General features: G+C 35.9%; 1 protein-coding gene across 1 annotated transcript in view; it reads right to left on the reverse strand.

Annotated features, from left to right (window-relative positions):
• Positions 1-19577, reverse strand: part of LOC139965575 (dynein axonemal heavy chain 5-like) — a 75374-nt gene that overhangs the window by 10921 nt on the left and 44876 nt on the right. The window contains exons 49-71 of the mRNA XM_071968087.1: positions 19042-19172; positions 18329-18482; positions 17431-17595; positions 16162-16388; positions 15293-15515; positions 14626-14727; positions 13765-14007; positions 12719-12847; positions 11769-11855; positions 11115-11252; positions 10159-10286; positions 9077-9245; positions 8369-8680; positions 7184-7366; positions 6335-6578; positions 5853-5967; positions 4767-4957; positions 3977-4098; positions 3262-3427; positions 2153-2382; positions 1508-1660; positions 765-920; positions 134-250 (exon numbers count right to left, since the gene is read on the reverse strand). Coding sequence (XP_071824188.1) covers positions 134-250; positions 765-920; positions 1508-1660; positions 2153-2382; positions 3262-3427; positions 3977-4098; positions 4767-4957; positions 5853-5967; positions 6335-6578; positions 7184-7366; positions 8369-8680; positions 9077-9245; positions 10159-10286; positions 11115-11252; positions 11769-11855; positions 12719-12847; positions 13765-14007; positions 14626-14727; positions 15293-15515; positions 16162-16388; positions 17431-17595; positions 18329-18482; positions 19042-19172 — 3885 coding nt within the window. The remainder of the gene's footprint in view (positions 1-133; positions 251-764; positions 921-1507; positions 1661-2152; positions 2383-3261; positions 3428-3976; positions 4099-4766; positions 4958-5852; positions 5968-6334; positions 6579-7183; positions 7367-8368; positions 8681-9076; positions 9246-10158; positions 10287-11114; positions 11253-11768; positions 11856-12718; positions 12848-13764; positions 14008-14625; positions 14728-15292; positions 15516-16161; positions 16389-17430; positions 17596-18328; positions 18483-19041; positions 19173-19577) is intronic.

Raw genomic sequence — 19577 nt, forward strand, 5'->3', positions numbered from 1 at the left:
TACAAGCTATAAATCAGAATACAGTTACCTGAACACCCCTAGTTTGGAGATTTTCAGTGTAAAAACTTGAATTATGACCAATTGTTGATTAATATTTGATTGTTGATTGTTGCTCAAGATGAGTTTGTTTTACCTTCTTGAGGTCCATGTCGTCAAGGTGGTTCTGTATAAACTGCACGGTAGCGTTGAAGTCAGCCGCGTTAAATTCGTATGGAATGTTCCAACCCAGAGGACCGAACTTGCGTCTTTCCTGAATATATCAGAGATGATTTAAAAAAAAAAGGGAAATAATATCCAAATAGAAGGAACATATTTTCCCATTTAATGCGCCAAAAAAAATTCTACGCAATATATAGAGGTCAACATAATGTATGTTATCAGTACACACTATCTCAGCCAGTGGCTAATAACAAGCAATTTTCCAATATCCTACTTTTGGATAGTAAAGTTAAAAATTTCAAACTACAATTCTTAAATTTGAAATGGTAGACTGTGCTTCATGAACCAACCCTCTCTCTACGACCCACACAAACCCTCTCTCCCCCACCCTTAAAAACCCTCTCTCCCCCACCCACACAATCCCTCTCTCCCCCACCCCCACAACCCATCCCTGCCCTCTGCCAAAGGATAAACATTGGCTGTTTTTATTCTTCTAGTAATTAACTCTATGTCCTAACACAAGTCAGTTCATTCTTACAGTACCCATTATCCATGGCTCTATCATTTGCACTGTGAACCGATAGGAATCATCAGTTGTGATTTACCTGTACTGTGGTATGTAGGAATGTAGTTGCATACAGCATCGGTTTCCACTGAGGTAGATTGGATACGTCCAATTGGTCCTGAGTAATACCTGTGTAGGTCCTCTTTAAGCCAGCTTTGATACCCTGAGGTGGTTCATTGGTAAATTTAATGCACATCTGATGAGAAAGAAGGGACATATGTCAATTTAAAAAAAATGAAGAAAGAAATGGCTAATGCATGGTATATATTTTTTTAAATTTTCTAGGCAAATCCTTTAATACAGCAGTAATTTACCTTGATGAAATACAAAATAAATGTAGAGAGATGAAACACATGTAACCAATCTGTTTCTTTACTCAAATAGTCCAACTACTCAGTATAAGAAAATAGTTACAGGGCATTAATTTTGATCCAAAGTGATCCTATTTCAAATAAAAAACAAAACAAAATAAAAAACAAAATAAAAAGTATTTTTAAACGTCATTCTCATTAATTATTAGATGTGAATCAAGTTAAACTTCACCCCTAGTCTCATGACAGTATATAGTTCAGCGAATGGTTTATATTCACATTTTCACGTAAGACTTCAGGAGAATTCTAAAAGACTTAAACGATGTCAAACTTTATAAACTGTAACAGACATTTCATGATGAAATATTTTTACTGTTAAGAAGCATTGACTGCAGAGACGTCTTACATCGTCCAACGAGACGACCGGTCACCTCTAAATTGAATTAATCTTGTCCAGTTTACATCCTCTTACCTGTAAAAGACTGATCGGGAACTGCTTGTGTACTTCGGTGGTCATCCACAGTCTGAAGGACTCGTGGACGGTCTCCGTCTCAATCACTGTGTCCATCACCTCGCCCAGGAAGTCCAGAGACAGATGGCAGTTCTGAAGCAGGACCCAACCACCCTGCAGAAAGGTCATAGGTTAGAATTGATGAGTAAATTCCATCCAAAGATCCAAAGAGTGAAGGTACTATTTTTTAAGGTGATTTTAATACCAAAGATAGCTTCAAAAGTAAAGAATAAAGTAAGTTACTTGTAATTCTTGCAAAACATGATGCGATAATATCCCACATTTGCATCGTCAGTTTCTTTCAAATGATCAATGCTACCGCATATCTTGATCAGACCATTAAAATATATGCACCAGGGGCAGATACAGAGAGAATCCCTTTAGAAAAATTTATTTGTTTAAACTACAAAATTAGCTGTAAACAAAGTTTTTTGGGTTCAATTTTTCCTAAAACAAAGTACTTAGTAGAAAACATTTAGCTTGCTTTCTGCCCAGGCATTCCTTTCTTTTTGCTGATATTCCCTGATGCAGTAATTTTTCAGTAATAACTTCAGTATCCACAGATACTTGTCAAGACATGCCTCTTCCCACCTTTTCCATACTTACGTTAGTCATGGACTGCTGCATGAGTCTCCTCGCATGGACCTCTTGTCCCTGCCCCATGGAGATGGCCCTACACTCTATCTTTTTCTTCTTGGCCACCAGCTCTATGTTATTTGTGGGGTCGCTACCCATCGACAGGAAGCAGATCAGAGGGGTGCGACTGTCAGATTCTTCCCAGGTACCCTCCAGATCCAAGATGACACCCTCGGCATAAGGTTCTCCCAGAGAGTCGACTAAGAGGATAATGTTAGACATAAAGGGTAATACATAGGTCAATAAGAGGGTAATGTTAGACATAGAGGGTAATGAATAGGTCAATAAGAGGGTAATGTCAGACATAAAGGGTAACACATAGGTCAATAAGAGGGTAATGTTAGATATAAAGGGTAACACATAGTTCAATAAGAGGGTAATGTTAGATATAAAGGGTAACACATAGTTCAATAAGAGGGTAATGTTAGATATAAAGGGTAATACAAATGGTCATGGTTAGTAGAAATGCTTGCATGCAACATTTACTTCTAAACAAACTTGTAGTAATTAGCTAACAAATGAACAAATATGCATGTTTTCATGTCAGCTGTTTACTAGGATTTAGAGTGAATCATTTTTCCAAACACCAAGGCACACAAAACCTATAAAGGTGCTTAATTGTATTGGTAAAGAGAGAGTAACGTGCATTTATCCATTCATGGCCTACAAAGAACAACTTTAATTCACATAGCAAAAACAGTTGGTTTTGAACATCAATATATAGAAAAAGGCATTTTACATCAGCATCTATAACAGCCTGACATTACATGACGAAATGTCCTAAAACTTTAGAACGGTTAACAAAAAGAGTGAACATATACAAATGTAAAGCAGCAACAAGATTGTTGCATACAAATGCCAGAGTTAGTAATAATTTGATTCATGTTAAGGTTGGGTCAAGTCGTTGTGGGTAATTTTCCTGCCTGACTTGTCATGGATCCAAGTGACTGTACTGCCAACAAGTTGGAAAATTCGTTCTAGTGACTTCCCTTTTGAATTTGGGGACATGAGTTGTGACTTATTACAAACATTGAAGAATGCTGACATTATCTGGAATTATTCCCACAAGTCCAGCTCACCAATGAACTTCCTAGCCTGGGCAAGGGTCCTGTCAGGACACCAGGACCTGATAAGGAGCAGCTTCCTGAATACGTCTAAGGACTGCTCATATCCATCAGGGATTGCATGTTCCTCCGGGGCATCCTTATCAAACCAGTGTTTCCACTGCTTCTCATTGCGGCTTATCTGACAAACGACGATGAAAAAGACAGAAGGTATTAGGAAGAAGCAAGGCAAGTAGGTAAGATTATATTGCCATGGGATCAATTGATTCGGGAGCAACAAGGCCAGCAGTTAAGATTATATTGCCCTGGGATCGATTGATTGCAAACTTGGGATGTTCGAGATTGAGTAGAGGGTGTACAAGACCTGTTTTAGTGGATCACACCAACCAAAACAAGTAATACAGCTATTTCAGACTTAATAATGGATTCCTTTTTTTTCATCAAAACCATTAAATTGTCCCACATCTTGTGTATCGGATGCTTCAAATCCCAAACTTGCTGATAGACGGTACTTAGCAGATAGAAAAGAGGCAGTCCATTACTAGAAGGTTAGCACCCTTCTTCGTGATGATAATTGCTAAATTAGAGACACATGGACTTCAGTCATACAGGATGACATGTTAACTCTACATCTAAAAAGATTAATACATAGAGATAAGATTTTCATATGTTAAACTTATAAAATATAAAGGAGATTTAAGAAGCTGGAGAAATAATTTTATTTAATTACCTGATTTAGGATGTCAGAAAAGTTTTTCAGCTTGGAGAGTTCTACTAAATTGAGCCAAGTTATGTCAAGAATCCATTTACTCGGTTTAGGAGGGCAAGCCTTGAGATCAAGCGAGGCACCACCTACAGGATAGAAGGAAAAGAGAAATAAAAAAGAGGAATTACAATAATGAAAATAAACAAATTACATTATATTTCCAATATTTAATACAAGTAAATTATAATATTATCACTTTATAGAAGCAGAATTGACGTTTTAGCTTCAATTATCAGTCTACAAACACACAACAATAGGAAAATCAAAATAACAACATATTGTTCTCCAGTGATAACAATTTTTGTAAACTAAAATGAAAAAAATGAAAAAAATTTCAGTTGAGGCATAACAGTAACTTACGATTTTAATAATTCATGAACTGAACGTGATCACTTCTAATTCAATGTGAAAATCTTTCCGCTTATTCAATATAGACAAACTGACATTGGGCCTTACGTCAGCATAAACATAATTTTACTCTTCTTTTTAATATCATGTAAGTTTTTATGTTTTAAGTTGGTAGCAGAAATAGGCCATTATATTGAATATCCTCATTCTTCAAGTAATTATAACGATAAATCACAAACAGACTACAAAACTACTTTCAAAATGACAAGTTACATTTTCCACTATCTGCAAAGTTGCATTCAAATCAAACAAACCTTACAAGACCAGGGTAACTTGAAAAGGTGATAGAGTGAAAATTACTTTAACAAGTTAAAAGGTCAATGTATGCCTTTTAAAGGATACTGACCTTTGATAAGGGTCATGAACTCTTCATGTTTGACCTTTCCTCCTTGAAGGTCAATCTTCAGGGCAAGGAAGAGAGTAAACATGAGCTTGTCTTCCTCGTAGAGGCCACGTGCAGCGTACTTGAAGACGGCGAATGTCATGTACTCGATGATGTTAGCGATACGCTTAGATGTTATCGGACTCTTGGTCGAGCTGTGTTGGCAAAGTTATCACATGGTTTGTAATTTGTAATTCATTATATGTAAACAATCTCTGCATTTTCAGTTTCAAAGTATGGCACTCCATTTATTTTAATATCAAGGTAGCAAACGACAATTATTATCCTATTCATGATAATAAGATGATTAGCTTAATCATTATACTAAGACTAAAGGACGTATATGTTGCCAGATACTTGAGTATCAAGATAATACAGTCATCTCCAAAAGAACATCATCAAAGATACTAGTCATGCATACAATTGCTATACATGTAAGCAATACTCTCATGTAATATCCACAAAATCAAGTGAATATCATGGAAAGAGTTGTAACTTAAAAGTTGTACTTAATCATGATACTAAGACTGAACGACGTTTATATTGCCAGATGTTTAAGTATCAAGATAATACAGGCATCCCCAAACGAACATCATCAGAGTACTAATCATGCATACAATTGCTATACATGTTAGCAATACTCTGATCTAATATCCACAAAATCATGTAAAAATCTTGTAAAGACCACTTAAAAGTTGTATTTAATCATTTTACTAAGACTGAAGGAAGTATGTTGCCAGATGTTTAAGTATCAAGATAATACAGTCATCCCCAAACAAACATCATCAGAGATACTGGTCATGCGTACTAATTGCTGAACATGTATGCACTACTCTCAAATAATATCCACAAAATCATGTGAAAATCATGGAAAGAGTTGTAGTGATTTGAAATTTAAAAAAAAATAACTCCATTCTGACTAATAGCAACATGTATTGTTTTATTCATTGTATCATGGATATATAAACCAACTTCAGCATGGATAGAAATCATGCATAAATAACTGCAGGTGTATCAGCCAAATATGTGTCTTGATTGATAGGAACTCACTTTGCCATGGATATATCGAACAATCCGAGGAACTGTTTCAGTGAGGTCTGGTACATGCAGTTAACCATAGACATGTCAGTGATCAGGAAATACAAGATACTACCACGAGTGGCCACTGCAGGGGAAAAGAACAAAAGGAACAAATGTTCTCATAAAACCATAATTGCTAAAACCTTACAAGATACTTAATGACTCAATGACAAATAACAGTAACTATGTGTGGGTCGAAAAACTATTTTCTGAAAAAATGCATTAAAACAGATAGCTATGAACCACTATTGATAAAAGTGGATGAAACAGGACACAAAATATACCATATCTGACAAACAAACAAATAATCAAACAGAAATTATTTCTATGATTTGTAAAACACCATATCAATCAGAATATCAAATTGAATAAGAGTTAAATTTTTATCTAGTTTTTGCTTAAAATTTCTTGATACCAGAAACATGAAAAAAATATCATAATTGATGATTTACCTGGTCTGAATTCCTCCCTGGCTGTGTTGATTTTAATTTCTGTGTCTGCTGCCACCTGTAGTTTCTGACTGACATCCTCAGCTGTCGTCTTGGTTGTCTGCAGGACGGTGATGAGTGATTCGTCGTCCACTAGAGAACCTTGAACACTGGTCAGACGGTACAAAAGGTTGTCCTCTAGTTCTTTCATCTTTCGCTTGTTAGCAGTCACGTCCTCCACCAACTTGGTTCTCTCAGCTTCCAGTTCCTAAAATTGGAGGTATCAAGATTTGTCTTAAGAAAACTAAACTCATTTTTAGTTTCATTTTTCCTTTTTTATTGCTAGTCTTGCATCCCAGTCACTTTCAGTGATTAGCCTTATGGATGCTTATAAGACACATATTAAACTTTTACCATGATTGGTAAGTAGCATAGTCAACAATAAATCAAAACAGTAAAAAGGCACCATTGCAAACACAAACATGATGATACATAGACATTTCACTTATAATATGTTACACATGTCTTCACGGTAGAAATGATTTCAGTTTTAAATTTACAAGTTAGTGAATATGTTAGTCATAGTGACTAGCTTTAGAAAATAAGGAAATTTTTTAAACAATTTTTGTGGATAGCCATAGTGACACACTTATAATCAATTTTTTTGGTTTGTTCCAATATTTCTTTTTCTGATGGATTTATCTAGGGTTGTGTAAGTTTCCAACTTCACCTAGAGGGGGTGTGACCATTGCAAAATACCGATAAATGAATTTACAGAGCCAGGGTGTTTAGATTTACAACAATTTACAATGATCAACACCTCTAGCGTAATCTATTAACTATGAAACAAGACACAGAGCATTCTGGACTTACACTCTTTTCTGTCAGGATGACACGTCCCAGAAGCTGGTCCTCCAGACCCTTGATGGTGACCGTAAAGTCAATGATAGAGGTCTTAGCACTGACCTCGGGGGTGTAGGAGGGGTTAGGTAGTTTGGTAGTGATGTACAGTGAGAAGCCATCCATCACATCAACTTCCTTATCACCCACTTTCACCTAATGAAATATAATAAATATTTGGAAAATTCAAAATAAAAATATTGCTAAGTATCAACATCGTGAATAACATTGAAGTCATGCAAAGCATGGCGTTAAGCCAATTGATCGTAACGGGTTCACTGTTGATATGCTCAAGAATAGACACAGGGTTACACTGATACATATATACAGCAGTAAGGTAGAGATAACACTACTATGTAGGAAATGCTTCTTGCACAGAAATTCCCTACACTGACCGCCCAGCGGCTCTTCAACAAAAATGAAGGTTTTTTTAAAAGGTTTTAAAAGGCTTCAAACATGAAAATTTAGGTTTTTAAATGTCCAAATTGAAGTTAATTTGTAACTTACTAACCAACTATGCCCATTTTTACATCATCTGTGGCCCCTTATTTAAAATACCTGACTTACATTAACTGTTGTTTGTGAGTCTGTTTTGTATCACTGCATGAATCATGTCTGGCTGTCCACACAAACTTGATGGCCAATGGTTAGCATGACTGAATAAAAAATTTCTACTCTAAACAAAATCTTTAAAATACTTTTTCCATTAACTTAAAATAAAACATAGGTTTCTAAAGATTTTAAAGAGTATTTTTGAAAAATAAAGAGCCGTTTATGAAATAAAGGTTTTCTAAAGGTATTAAAGGTTTCGCTGGAAGGTCTGCCATACATCAAGTTTCTATTGGCATTTATCACTGATTCATTATCACAGGTCATTGCAAGGAACAACTGATTGGATTTCAGTTATAAAACTTTCAAAACAACATTCCAATTTTGCTTGATGACTCTAGCGAGTATAACAAAAGTTCCTTTGTTTCTTCCCTTTTCTTTTCTTGCTATTTTATTCTTCTTTTTTTCTAATTATTGAAATAACAACCAACTTCTTCTACTACCCATATGAGTTTTGATTCAAACAAAGGAATCTTGGCCAATTAGTCAGACAGTAAAACACAGTGGTTACTGTTCTCCTCTGAGATTGTTTTGGTCACTTTCACTGACCTTAAAGGAACTGCCGCTCTTGATGTAATTCTTCTCCAGGACGTTATCGAGTGCCGGGTCCAATTCTTCCCCGACGTCCTCTATCATCAGCGGTCGACCGAGGGAGAGAGAGTCCTCCAGGTGGTTCCTGAAATACTTGTGGTTCAGGGAGGTTATCTGTAGCTCATTAGCGCCCTCTTTGTTCTTGATCCAGATCTTGCCCTGCCCCTGGGGATCTATCAGGAGGGGGAAGCGGGACGCCTTGGTCACGATGATACCGTTCTGGATGGACAGTTCGTCATTCGGCAGGCCTTGTAGATTCCACTCGGCGATCTGATAGAAAAGCGAAAAGATTAAATACTCATACTTCTGATACCTTATGATAATGATCTGTATAATATTTCATCAAAATTCCTGATTTTCCATATTTTCAGTCCAAATAAATCAAACATTTAACATCATATTGTAAAATGGGTGTCTCTTGACACTACCTATCTATCTCTTTCATCAAGAGGACTTCCTTCTGAATAAAGGTACAATTTTCAGTTTTCTGTAATGTAGGGTATAGCCTTACCAAAAATTAACATAAAGAGAACACGTTTTCCTTAGAAGAATATCATGATGATTGACAGAGTCAAGAGCCAGTATTAGCTTTAAATAAGTTCCAACCCCCCCCTCGTCTCCCTTTTCACCAGAAGTGACAATTGTTGGCTACTGTGGGTTACTTACTGTTGGATTATCGGCCAACATCTCAATCAAGTTAAGATGAGAAGTGAACGGAATCTTCCTCGTCCTCATCTCCTTCTGCCAGCTCTTTAAGAGCCTGGCTCGATACTCTTGATTAAATGGTCCAGAGTATGAGAGGAAACCGGTCAGCACCAGAACGTCACCCACCAGCCTGCCGAGAAGGATTACGAGGAAGATGTAAACAACGATGTTCACTACTATTAAATACCGATTAAATACCGAATAAAATTAAATACCGAAATATACCGAATAATATATACCGAAATACCAAAAAATATATACAAAAATAAATACCAAAATATACCGAATAATATATACCGATTACCGAAATACCGAATAAGTACCGAAAAAAAATACCGAATAAATAACTCTATGACTAGGTGAAGAATATGATGTACGTCCAGTTACTCTGAAAATATTGAGCAATGTCAGAGATGTTGAGTGGTAAAGTCAAATTTAATAAATGAAATGGAAAAAAAAAATGAAAAAAAAGAAAAAAAAAAGGGGATGGTAACACAGTAAAGGAGAGAGGGAGGGAGAGAGAAATGGAAAGCAAAAAACCTAAGACATCTTGTTTTCTAATTTAGCTCTCTTTCATATTTGGGAGTAACTTGAATAGTTTACCTAGGATATTGGTTCTACAAGGGCCCCGACAGAAACATTGGTTGGAAAAAACGGCCAAAGCTAACCCAAAGCTCACTATACCTAAGTTGTCCTAAAGGAGCAATGCATATGATAGGCTGCTCAAGCCTAAGTCTTTTGGGGCTCACATAACCTATTAGCCCAAGATTATGTGTATAGTTTTTTTTTTCATGGACAGGATCAAAAGCTTTTGCTGACTGGATTTGGCCTGTGGGCTACTTATGAGATCCTCTGGCCTAGAATGACCCTTAAAATTACCTAAGAAGTATCATCACTTATTTTCCTATCATTGCTGATATTTTATGGCCACTGACATTGAAGTCTTTTATTATTGACCTTTGATATTAAAGCTGCATATTAAGTATTCCAATAAATACTTTTAGTGTAACCGTTGTCATGTATCCAGTGACATCATCACCTACCTCCCTATTTGTGCTTTAAACTCCTTATTCTGTTGAGTCCACCTCTCTTTCTCTCCTCCCAGACCACTGATCAGAGCAGATGCTGCCTCCATCTTCCGTCTACAATTATCTGCATCGTCTAACAGATCCTGGGGAGGAAGGAGGACAATGTTAGAGAAATGGAATCCATGCCAAAAAAAAATGCACATTAACAAAAATCTGTTCTAATGTCCATCCCTCTATAACAAGTCTGGTTGTTAACTTATGATTGTACTCCAATATGGCCTTGTTTTTCCCTATCTAAACCCGAAGCATCGTCAAAAAGATATGTAAGACACTTAGATGACATTTTGAACAACTTTCCAAATTAATATGATGATGAAAAAGAGAAAAAAATGTACCCAGCTCTCCCTCCCGCCCCCCAAAAAAATCCCCCTTCAACAAAATATAACCTTATTCATCTTCAAGCTAACAACTGCCAGTTGAAATAACTCAGGAATCAAATTAATTTCACAACATTTGTGGCAGATACTGTTCCTTTTTCACTTTTATTATACTTTACCAAATTCTAACTTGAAAGGTTTTTCCTTTTTAATATTCCCTGACAATGAAGGAGCAACAGGAACAGCCACCTCTTCATTAAAATAATTTTCCATCATTAAAATTATTTTCCCTCATTACAATAATTTTTCCCGCATTAAAATCATTTTCCCTCATTACAATCATTTTCTCTCATTACAATCATTTTCCCTCATTAAAATCAGTTTCCATCATTACACTGATTTTCCTTCATTAAAATTATTTTCCCTCATTACAATAATTTTTCCCGCATTAAAATCATTTTCCCTCATTACAATCATTTTCTCTCATTACAATCATTTTCCCTCATTAAAATCAGTTTCCATCATTACACTGATTTTCCTTCATTAAAATCATTTTCACTCATTACAATCATTTTCCCTCTGTTAAATCCTTACCTGTTTCTTTTTCATGGCTGCGTCGTACTCTGCCTGAGCGGCGTCTAGTTCCCGTTGCTTGGCGTCCAGCTGCTCCTGAGCTTTGTTCAAATCCGTCATGGCAGCCGTGTATCGACCTTCTTGAATAGCCAAATTAGCCTTAAAGGAGACAAAACAGAAATAAAGGGTGTGAAGTTCCTTTGCGTAAATTTACAGCAAATCTGCCATCTTGAAAATATCGAATTTGCTTTGGAGGAAAGACTAAAGAAAAACAATTGAAAATTAAAGCACATTTGCTAAACCAGTGAATTATCTGTCAGTTTTAAAATATGTTTAAATCTGTTGTCAAGTTTTTGTTTCAAGTATATGATGAAAGCCAAAAGCTTCATACTCAGTTTTATCATCTCTATATGCTCGTAGAGGTGTCAGAGGCCTGTAACATTTACAAATTATACAACAAAAAATGAAAAAAATGATAATGGTATTGTTATATAACTTAATAGTAAAGACGAAAAGCAGAAACAAAATAAAAGGAAGAAAAAAAAAGAAGTATATGACAGAAAATGCATATGCATATTATAACTTCATTTCCCCCTCACAACAACACCCAGCAAAACGTTATTGATCGACATGCTTGGTTTTAGTCATATCCGTATTTAGACAGACCAAACTTACCTTTAATGGCAACACTTCTTTGTTTATACCATAAAAGAACGACATGGCCTTGGTCCAAGCACAGAGGCCAGCTACGTCACCACACACCTGGAAAAAAGGGAAGAAGAAATTCAAACATATTTTAGCCTATTTGAAGTCACAGTCCCTGGCACTTGTCTGTTAAAACATTTGTCCAAGTCCACGAGCACTGTATATAGGTTCGTATCATAGAAACAAGGATCCAGGATAAATGCTTCTCATACTTGTCCAAGTCTTCACAATTCCATCCAGTCGCTAACATTTGCATGCAAGAACCTGCACTGGTTTGGGTATCTCGCATCAGGTGCAAGGTCTCGATCCATATCTGGTTCTATGTCCAAGCATATACACACAAGATCAAATTCTTTGATCCAAATCCTAGGTTCTACTTAGTACAGCAACCATACACCAGTTAACGATAACGATAAGCTTCTGATGATAGGTACAGTTTTCAATAACGCTCTCATTGAACTGGCCAATGTTATGCTTACGAATTTCACGGTTAATACATATATTAAGATCAGAGTCTCAGAATAGACCGAGGAACAATGTAAGGAAAGGGAATAAAGCATCCCAGAGCAAAATTTGCGTCACAGTTCTCTGGTCCGTTGACCAAGGGAGGCTTATTAGTTGACTGTCATTTCTTGAAATATTAGAGTAAGAATGGAATTATTATATGGGGATAGAAAATCTGACTGGCTGGTTAGGTGGGTTGGGGGGGACAATGAGTAAATCTTTGTTACCCTCAAGATATGCTTTGATGCTGGGGAGTGCTCTAGTTTCTGATAAATAAATTCTTCAAAACTGGTTTAGACTGGTTAAAACTAGTTACAACTGGTTAAGACTGGGTAATCACCTAATGGACGGTGACATGACCTATTTCATCCAGCAGCGAGCCAGCAATAACCGAAACAATGATAACATTAAATTACCTTCTTGGCAGTCTCTAGATTATAGTCTTCCATCCTGAGGTACGGCTCTAATAGTTCTACCGTCTCACCGTTGATGGTATCTTTGTTAAATGTCAGCAAGCCCTGAAGAAACCCAGAACCACCCATCATCTGTAAACAAAAGATGTAAAAATGATGATGATAGATTGACTGAAACTTATCACTAAATAGCTTCACTCTATTATACAGACAAAGTTCTTCCACAGGTAATTTTTAAAATAAAATAAAACTGTTAGCAAACTGCTTATCCACTAGAGAGCCTGTGTAAGAGAATATGTAAAAGTATGTTGGCCTGACGTTTCGATCCTAGCAGGATCTTCTTCAAAGGCTAAATGACAAGTAACAGTAACAGAAGGGACAAAATTATTAATTTTTGTAATAGTCTTTATCCTTCTCTGAACCAGTACTCACTCAACTTTGTCAAAGTTGCAGCAATATGAGCTAAACATATATTGAAAAATTGTCTCTGTAGAAAATTGTTTGCCTTCCATGCATTGCAAAGATGGTTTAATGTATAATTTCTTCCCAAATTGCTCTTGAAAATAAACTTGACAACTTTTCATGTAAACCCGCCAAAATCTGAAACTTACCATTTTGAAAGTAAACATTTACTTTGCTTGGTATCAAGTGTACAAAATATTAATTTTTCCCGATTTTTACTTTTTGATACAGGTATGCACATCTTGCTGAAATGGTAATGTTCAGATTTTTTATGTCTCCACGAGAAGTACAACACGTGATAGCTGTTAATTTTGAGTTTTTGTGAACTTGGAAAATAATTGTGCTCCAGAGGGTAATTTTCAGAAGTTTTGACATTTTGCAAGGATGGTACCCAAGTCTGCAAAATGGATGAAGGGGGGTACCATTGTTTCTAAAAATAAATATCCATTTCTTTTGTCTCCCATTATCAATCATCAACCATTTTTTTCCATCCCTGTTTTACAGTTTCTTTAATACACAAAGCAGCCAAACGAGGAATCTCACCATCATCCCTGTCTAACGTTAAATATCATTTTCAACGATCTAACCTTTAACGAGTCCGACCACGACGGTTTGATGCAGGGTCTCTCGGGGTCTAGCTCCACCGGTTTGATTCTGGTCTGGAAGAGAAGAAGCACGGAGTCCATGATCCTCATGATGAGATGCGGTGGTTTTCCCAGCTTCCTGACGGTCGAGATGTGGGCCGGTTTGATGGTGTTCAGAGCCGCCTCTGCTTCCTCCAGGGCTGGCTTGGCGTCCTCCAGCTTAGCTTCCGCAACTTTCTTGTCGGCCTGAATGGAGGTTAAATCAGAAAGAATAGTGTTAACCTGTTTTATCCCCAGAAAGGAGGACAGGTCGCCAATGACTGTGAGAGGGGTCTAGCTTCAGAGGTTTTTTGGGGCCAAACTCATAAAATGGTGCACAACTTGAAATTAAGAAGCAAAATCTTCCTAACATTAGAGCGTTTGAAAAATGTTACTATGAACAATTCGACATTTTGATCTCAAATTGAACTTAGCTTGATGGCCAAAATCACAATCAAAAATTATTTTCACTGTAATTGCTAGCTTTGTACGGAAGTAAGTAAAATTCCAGGCATTTTACAAACTTTTTGTATATATCCACCCAGATGCTTATACAAGAAACTTCCCAATTGTATGTAAGGTACAATAAATATGTCTGGATCCACATATCTTCATATGTAACATTGGAGACCTTTGTAAGCAGAGAATTTCTTTTACCAAATTTCTTTTTCATTAAGATTTGACCAAAAATCTTAATTCTCACCAAAATAATACCAAAACATTTTTCCCAATTTATTTCAAAAATTATATCAAATTTAATTTTTCCTTTGATTTTTTTTACCAAAGCCTTTATAATATCAAAGTAATTTTTAATAAAAATTTCACCTCAATTTCATCAACAATAGCCTGAGCTTTGTCTTTCACTTTTTGAACTTGAACTTTGACCTTCTCTGCTGCCTGAGCCTTGACCGTTACACCAGCTAGGACCTTCAAAAGGAAAGAGAGGAAAGTTTCACAAAGTGGAGTACATATACAAGAAATCAGAAATAAACATTATGGACATAAAAATAATTTGGCACATTGACTTCTATTTTCAAATATTTAAAACTAACATTATGATATTTTGATTTTTTTCAAATATAAAAACAATACTTCTAATGCTAAGCACTTCTCTAACTTGAACCTCGCTCACTTCAACATAACAGCTTTGAATAAAAAATTTCACAACAAATATCTAAAAAGCTTTTAAAATTGTAAGTCTAATCAACAAAGGTGGAAAAGAGAAGGGCTCTTGATTGGAACATTACCTCTTCTAATTTGGCACCTTGACTTCTGTTTTCAAACATTTAAATCTTACATTATGATATTTTTATTTTTTCAAATATCGAAACAATACTTCTAATGCTAAGCACTTCTCTAACTTGAACCTCGCTCACTTCAACATAACAGCTTTGAATAAAAATGTCATAACAAATATCTGAAAAGCTTTTAAAATTGTAACTCTAATAAAAAAAAAGTGGAAAAAGAGAAGGGCTCTTGATTGGAACATTACCTCTTCTGCTTGTTTCGAAGCAACGGCCAGTTCTTTTTCCTTTACCACCAGTTCTTGACTCAACTCGGCTACGGATTGAGAGGCTTCGACTAGTTTATTCAATCCTGTGGTCATACGCTGAGAGAGTTCGTTGATTTCTCCGTATTTAACAGAGTAAATCTGTTTGTACCCACCGATGAAGGACAGGTAGGATTTAGGGGTTACGTGGGCAGAACGTCGGAACCTGGGGAAGACCAATCGAATGGGAACCTTAGGAAATCGTTTAACATAGCCAACATTTAAGATCGATTAACACAGCCTTTGTTTAACATCAACGTGTACATCATCTGAAGACTGATCAACATACTAGGCATTGTGTAACATTGGAATAACATGTTTAACACTGATGAACATTGGTTTAATTTTAACATTATTATGCATTGGTATTGATTAATTTAGGCATTGTTAAACAACTTGGTGAACCAGGTCAAACTGATATATCAACAATTTGCAGCATTTTGGTTATATAACATGTCTATATTTTGACATGACTATTGTTCAGTATTAATTATGAGAATCTTAGAAATTAATCTTAAACAAACTAGTGAAATGCACAGATTGAAGAATTAAGCACAAGAAAACCTCTATACAACACACTGAGCAAACATGGTAAGACATTTTGCTGACCACCTTGTCACAAGCATATTACTTGCTTCTTCTGACCTCTGACCTCAGCCTTTTGACTGCCGTTCATATTCAGCTTTGCACTTGAAAACTTCTGGGGTCCATAATCATTCATAATCAATCCTTCTCTGTTGTAGCCAACCTTCTTTACATACAATAAAATCTGTTCTGTTTGGAAAACTAAATTCAAATTCGGTGACTTTTACCTTTCAAAATAGTCGATGCAAGTTTCTGCCACGCCATCTTGAAACATTCCCATGGCCTGTTGTACCTGTTTCTTGACATCGTCAGTGCAGGAAATATCAAACGACGCCAGGAAGTGAGATGCCACGGCGATCAGAGCATCTTTGGGCCATCGGCTGAACCAATCCATCGTACAACCCGAGATCAGACCGGGGAACTTCAGGGCACGGTTTCTAAACTTTTCACCCACCTTTAGAGAATTGAGACGTAATGAATATTTAACAACTAAATCAGGAGTGTTAGCTCAGTGGTTAATGCTGGTGCCTTCCAATCATAAGGTCCCGAGTTCTAGGTACTCCAAGATTAATTTATGTCGTCCAGTTACAGAGTTGTTGACAATTCATAATCATGGAGGTTAACTATGAATCTAAGAGACTGACTTCGGTCAGTTTGCGGCTTTGATAAGCCAATGATGGCTTCTTCGCGAGTTCCTGCTTGCAGGAGGATCTAAAATACATACAACTCAATATGGTAATCGATTTTGTATCGTTTATCAATAGTTGGGTTAACAGAAGAGTAACTAGTACGATCATGTTCTACATTAAAACCATATCATTAGCTATACTCACTTCTTATTCGCAATAATAAAAATTTACATCCAAAACTGATTTTCTTTATCTCTGATAACAAAAGTCTTCTCCTTTGAATCTGGTGGCCTTAAGTGACTAGCAAAACGTAATCAATTTTGTATCATTTATCAATAGGTGGGTTAACAGAGAGAGTAACTACTATAATCATGTTCTACATTAAAACAATATCATCACGCTATACTCACTTCTCAATCGCAATAATAAAAATTTACATCCAAAACTGAGTTACTTTATATCTGATAATTCTTACAAAAGTCTTCTCCTTTGAATCTGGTGGCCTTAGTGACTAGCAAAACGTAATCAATTTTGTATCGTTTATCAATAGTTGGGTTAACAGAGAGAGTAACTAGTATCATCATGTTCTACATTAAAACCATATCATTAGCTATACTCACTTCTCAATCACAATAATTAAATTTACATCCATAACTGATTTAATTTATTTCTGATATTTCTTACAAAAGTCTTTCCCTTTGAATCTGGTGGCCTTAGTGACTAGCAAACTAAAAATTTAGAAAATGAGAGAAAATTCTCACAACTGGGCTTCACCTACATTAGCTGGCGTACCAATAAATAATATTTTTTGCTGATATTAGGTTCATATTTCACCACGATTTCCCAGAGAGATAATATTGAACTTACCGGCGAGAAACAGAGTACCACATGGAGGTTCTGTCTGGATCGACTAATGAAATAATCGTAGAGGTTTTCACCGGTCGGAGGTCGACGAGGATATTCCTTCTTCATGACTGGAATCAGTTCTTGCGTGATTTCATCAATCTCGTCACGTGCAAATAAATTTGATACCTTGTGGTTGAGAAACAGAGTTGGTTTTTATCGCATAGTTTGAAGTCAGGGCATATGTTAGACATACAATGAAAGCAGCAATCAGGAGGGTGATAAACTTTTAATTTTTTTTTTATTAATGAGACAATTAATTTAATTTTTCATTAATGAGAAAATTGGCAAAATGAAACCCATTGTGTCTTGAATGTGCAATACAACTGGGTAATTTTACACATTCTATCCTTTTAGGTCCTTTAGAATAAAACAGAAAAGCTAAATGGCTTAATGATCCTTGTCAACATCAATGAGAGTGAAACACAGAAACAGCATGCAGTAACTTTTAGATTGTTTGAAATATAGGTCGAGGAAATTGCGACAATTGCGGTAAACAGTTTATGAACTCATCTTAACATCGCAAATGTTTCAATATTACGTTACAAATTTTATGGTCTTATTAAAAATCATTGGTGAATCAAATTAAAAAAAGAATGCAGAAAAAGATTGCAATATCTCTCAAACAATAACGATTAAATCTGTCAGATTTAATGGGATAGATTAAATCCATCTTTAATCGACAATTAAGAATGTTCTCATTGGCGAAGAAGAGAAAAAACAGCCAACACAGGATGGCACAGATGGATAATCCCAGACATAATTAAAACATTTTTTTTATATATAAGGAAAAACAAAAGCAAAATAGAGTAAAAGATGAAAGATAATTGTTTTATATTTGATTTGTTTTTCATCTCCATACCTCTCCTGAGCTGAGTACATTGTTGAGGTACTCCAGGAAACTTTCTTCTTTAATTTCGTTATCCGTGAAGATGAAGGTGATACCCTTGCCTTCTTGACCTGCGACCCGGTAAAGGACCTTCAAATCCTCCATCAGGTTTGAGGTATTGTATGATCTGAGACACAAGTACACAAGGAATTAAAATCAAGTCTCGACAAAATATGTTGACTACGAAATATCAAACAGACCTCTTCAAAACAAATAAAAAGTCTCCAATTGTAAGTTATACTGATACCTTTAACAGAAATTTGGCCAGGGTAAAAACAAAAGCAAGGGAGAAAAAAACCCATCATCTTCCACATATCTCATAATAAATCTTGGGGACATGATTAATACTAAGATATTCCTCACTAGTTTATCCTACATCTTTGACTTAGGGAGCTTTGCTGACATTTGTTACCACAAACAGGGACACAGGTTTCAAGAACATAAATGGTCCTCACCCAGATACACAGTCCACCTAGTTGAAAGTACTATTTCCATGCACGAAAATACCCGAGCATGATCAAAAAACCAAAAAACAAATTTTTCAAGACTGGACACAACTGGTCACATTGTATATCTAGGACCAAACTTTACACACAAAAAAAGATCCTGAAAGAAAAATATGAATTTTAAATAAAAGCTAGATAAATTTCATTCATGTCTTGTTCGAGTAGCCAGCCCTGTTTTACCTGGTTAAAGTGATCTGGAAGGTTTTATAACCAGCAATAAACGAAGCCAGTCTGGTCAAGCTCTGTTTCCCTGATCCACCGACACCGACCAGTAAAGCATTACCCCGAGGTGTCCGGACAATACGCGAGACCTGAAACAGACAAAAACAACATCAATGAAAGATAAATTTGTGGAAACAATAAGAAAATGTTTTTTAACTTTTTTATTGTTTGTTTATACACAGCACTTACAAATGTTAAGTCACAACTTACAAGACTATACATAATACCAAACAATTTCGCAGAAGTCTTTTTAAGTTTACACACTTCTCTATAAAACATACCTTGGCATCTCCTCCTAAATCTCTTCATCTCAATGGACATTTTCTTTTACTCGTTATCATGCAGCCGTAACCTTGACTTCTCTAAAGCTCAATGTAATTTCTCTTGTAAATTTATATATAAGTTGTACAGCAAAGGGAACAAATTGCACTATTAAGGTTCAAATCTACTCTTTGCACTTTAATATTGCAGTATCACCAGTTTTCAAGGCAGTT

The sequence above is a fragment of the Apostichopus japonicus genome, chromosome 3, assembly GCF_037975245.1.
Source record: "Apostichopus japonicus isolate 1M-3 chromosome 3, ASM3797524v1, whole genome shotgun sequence".
Lineage (NCBI taxonomy): Eukaryota > Metazoa > Echinodermata > Holothuroidea > Aspidochirotida > Stichopodidae > Apostichopus > Apostichopus japonicus.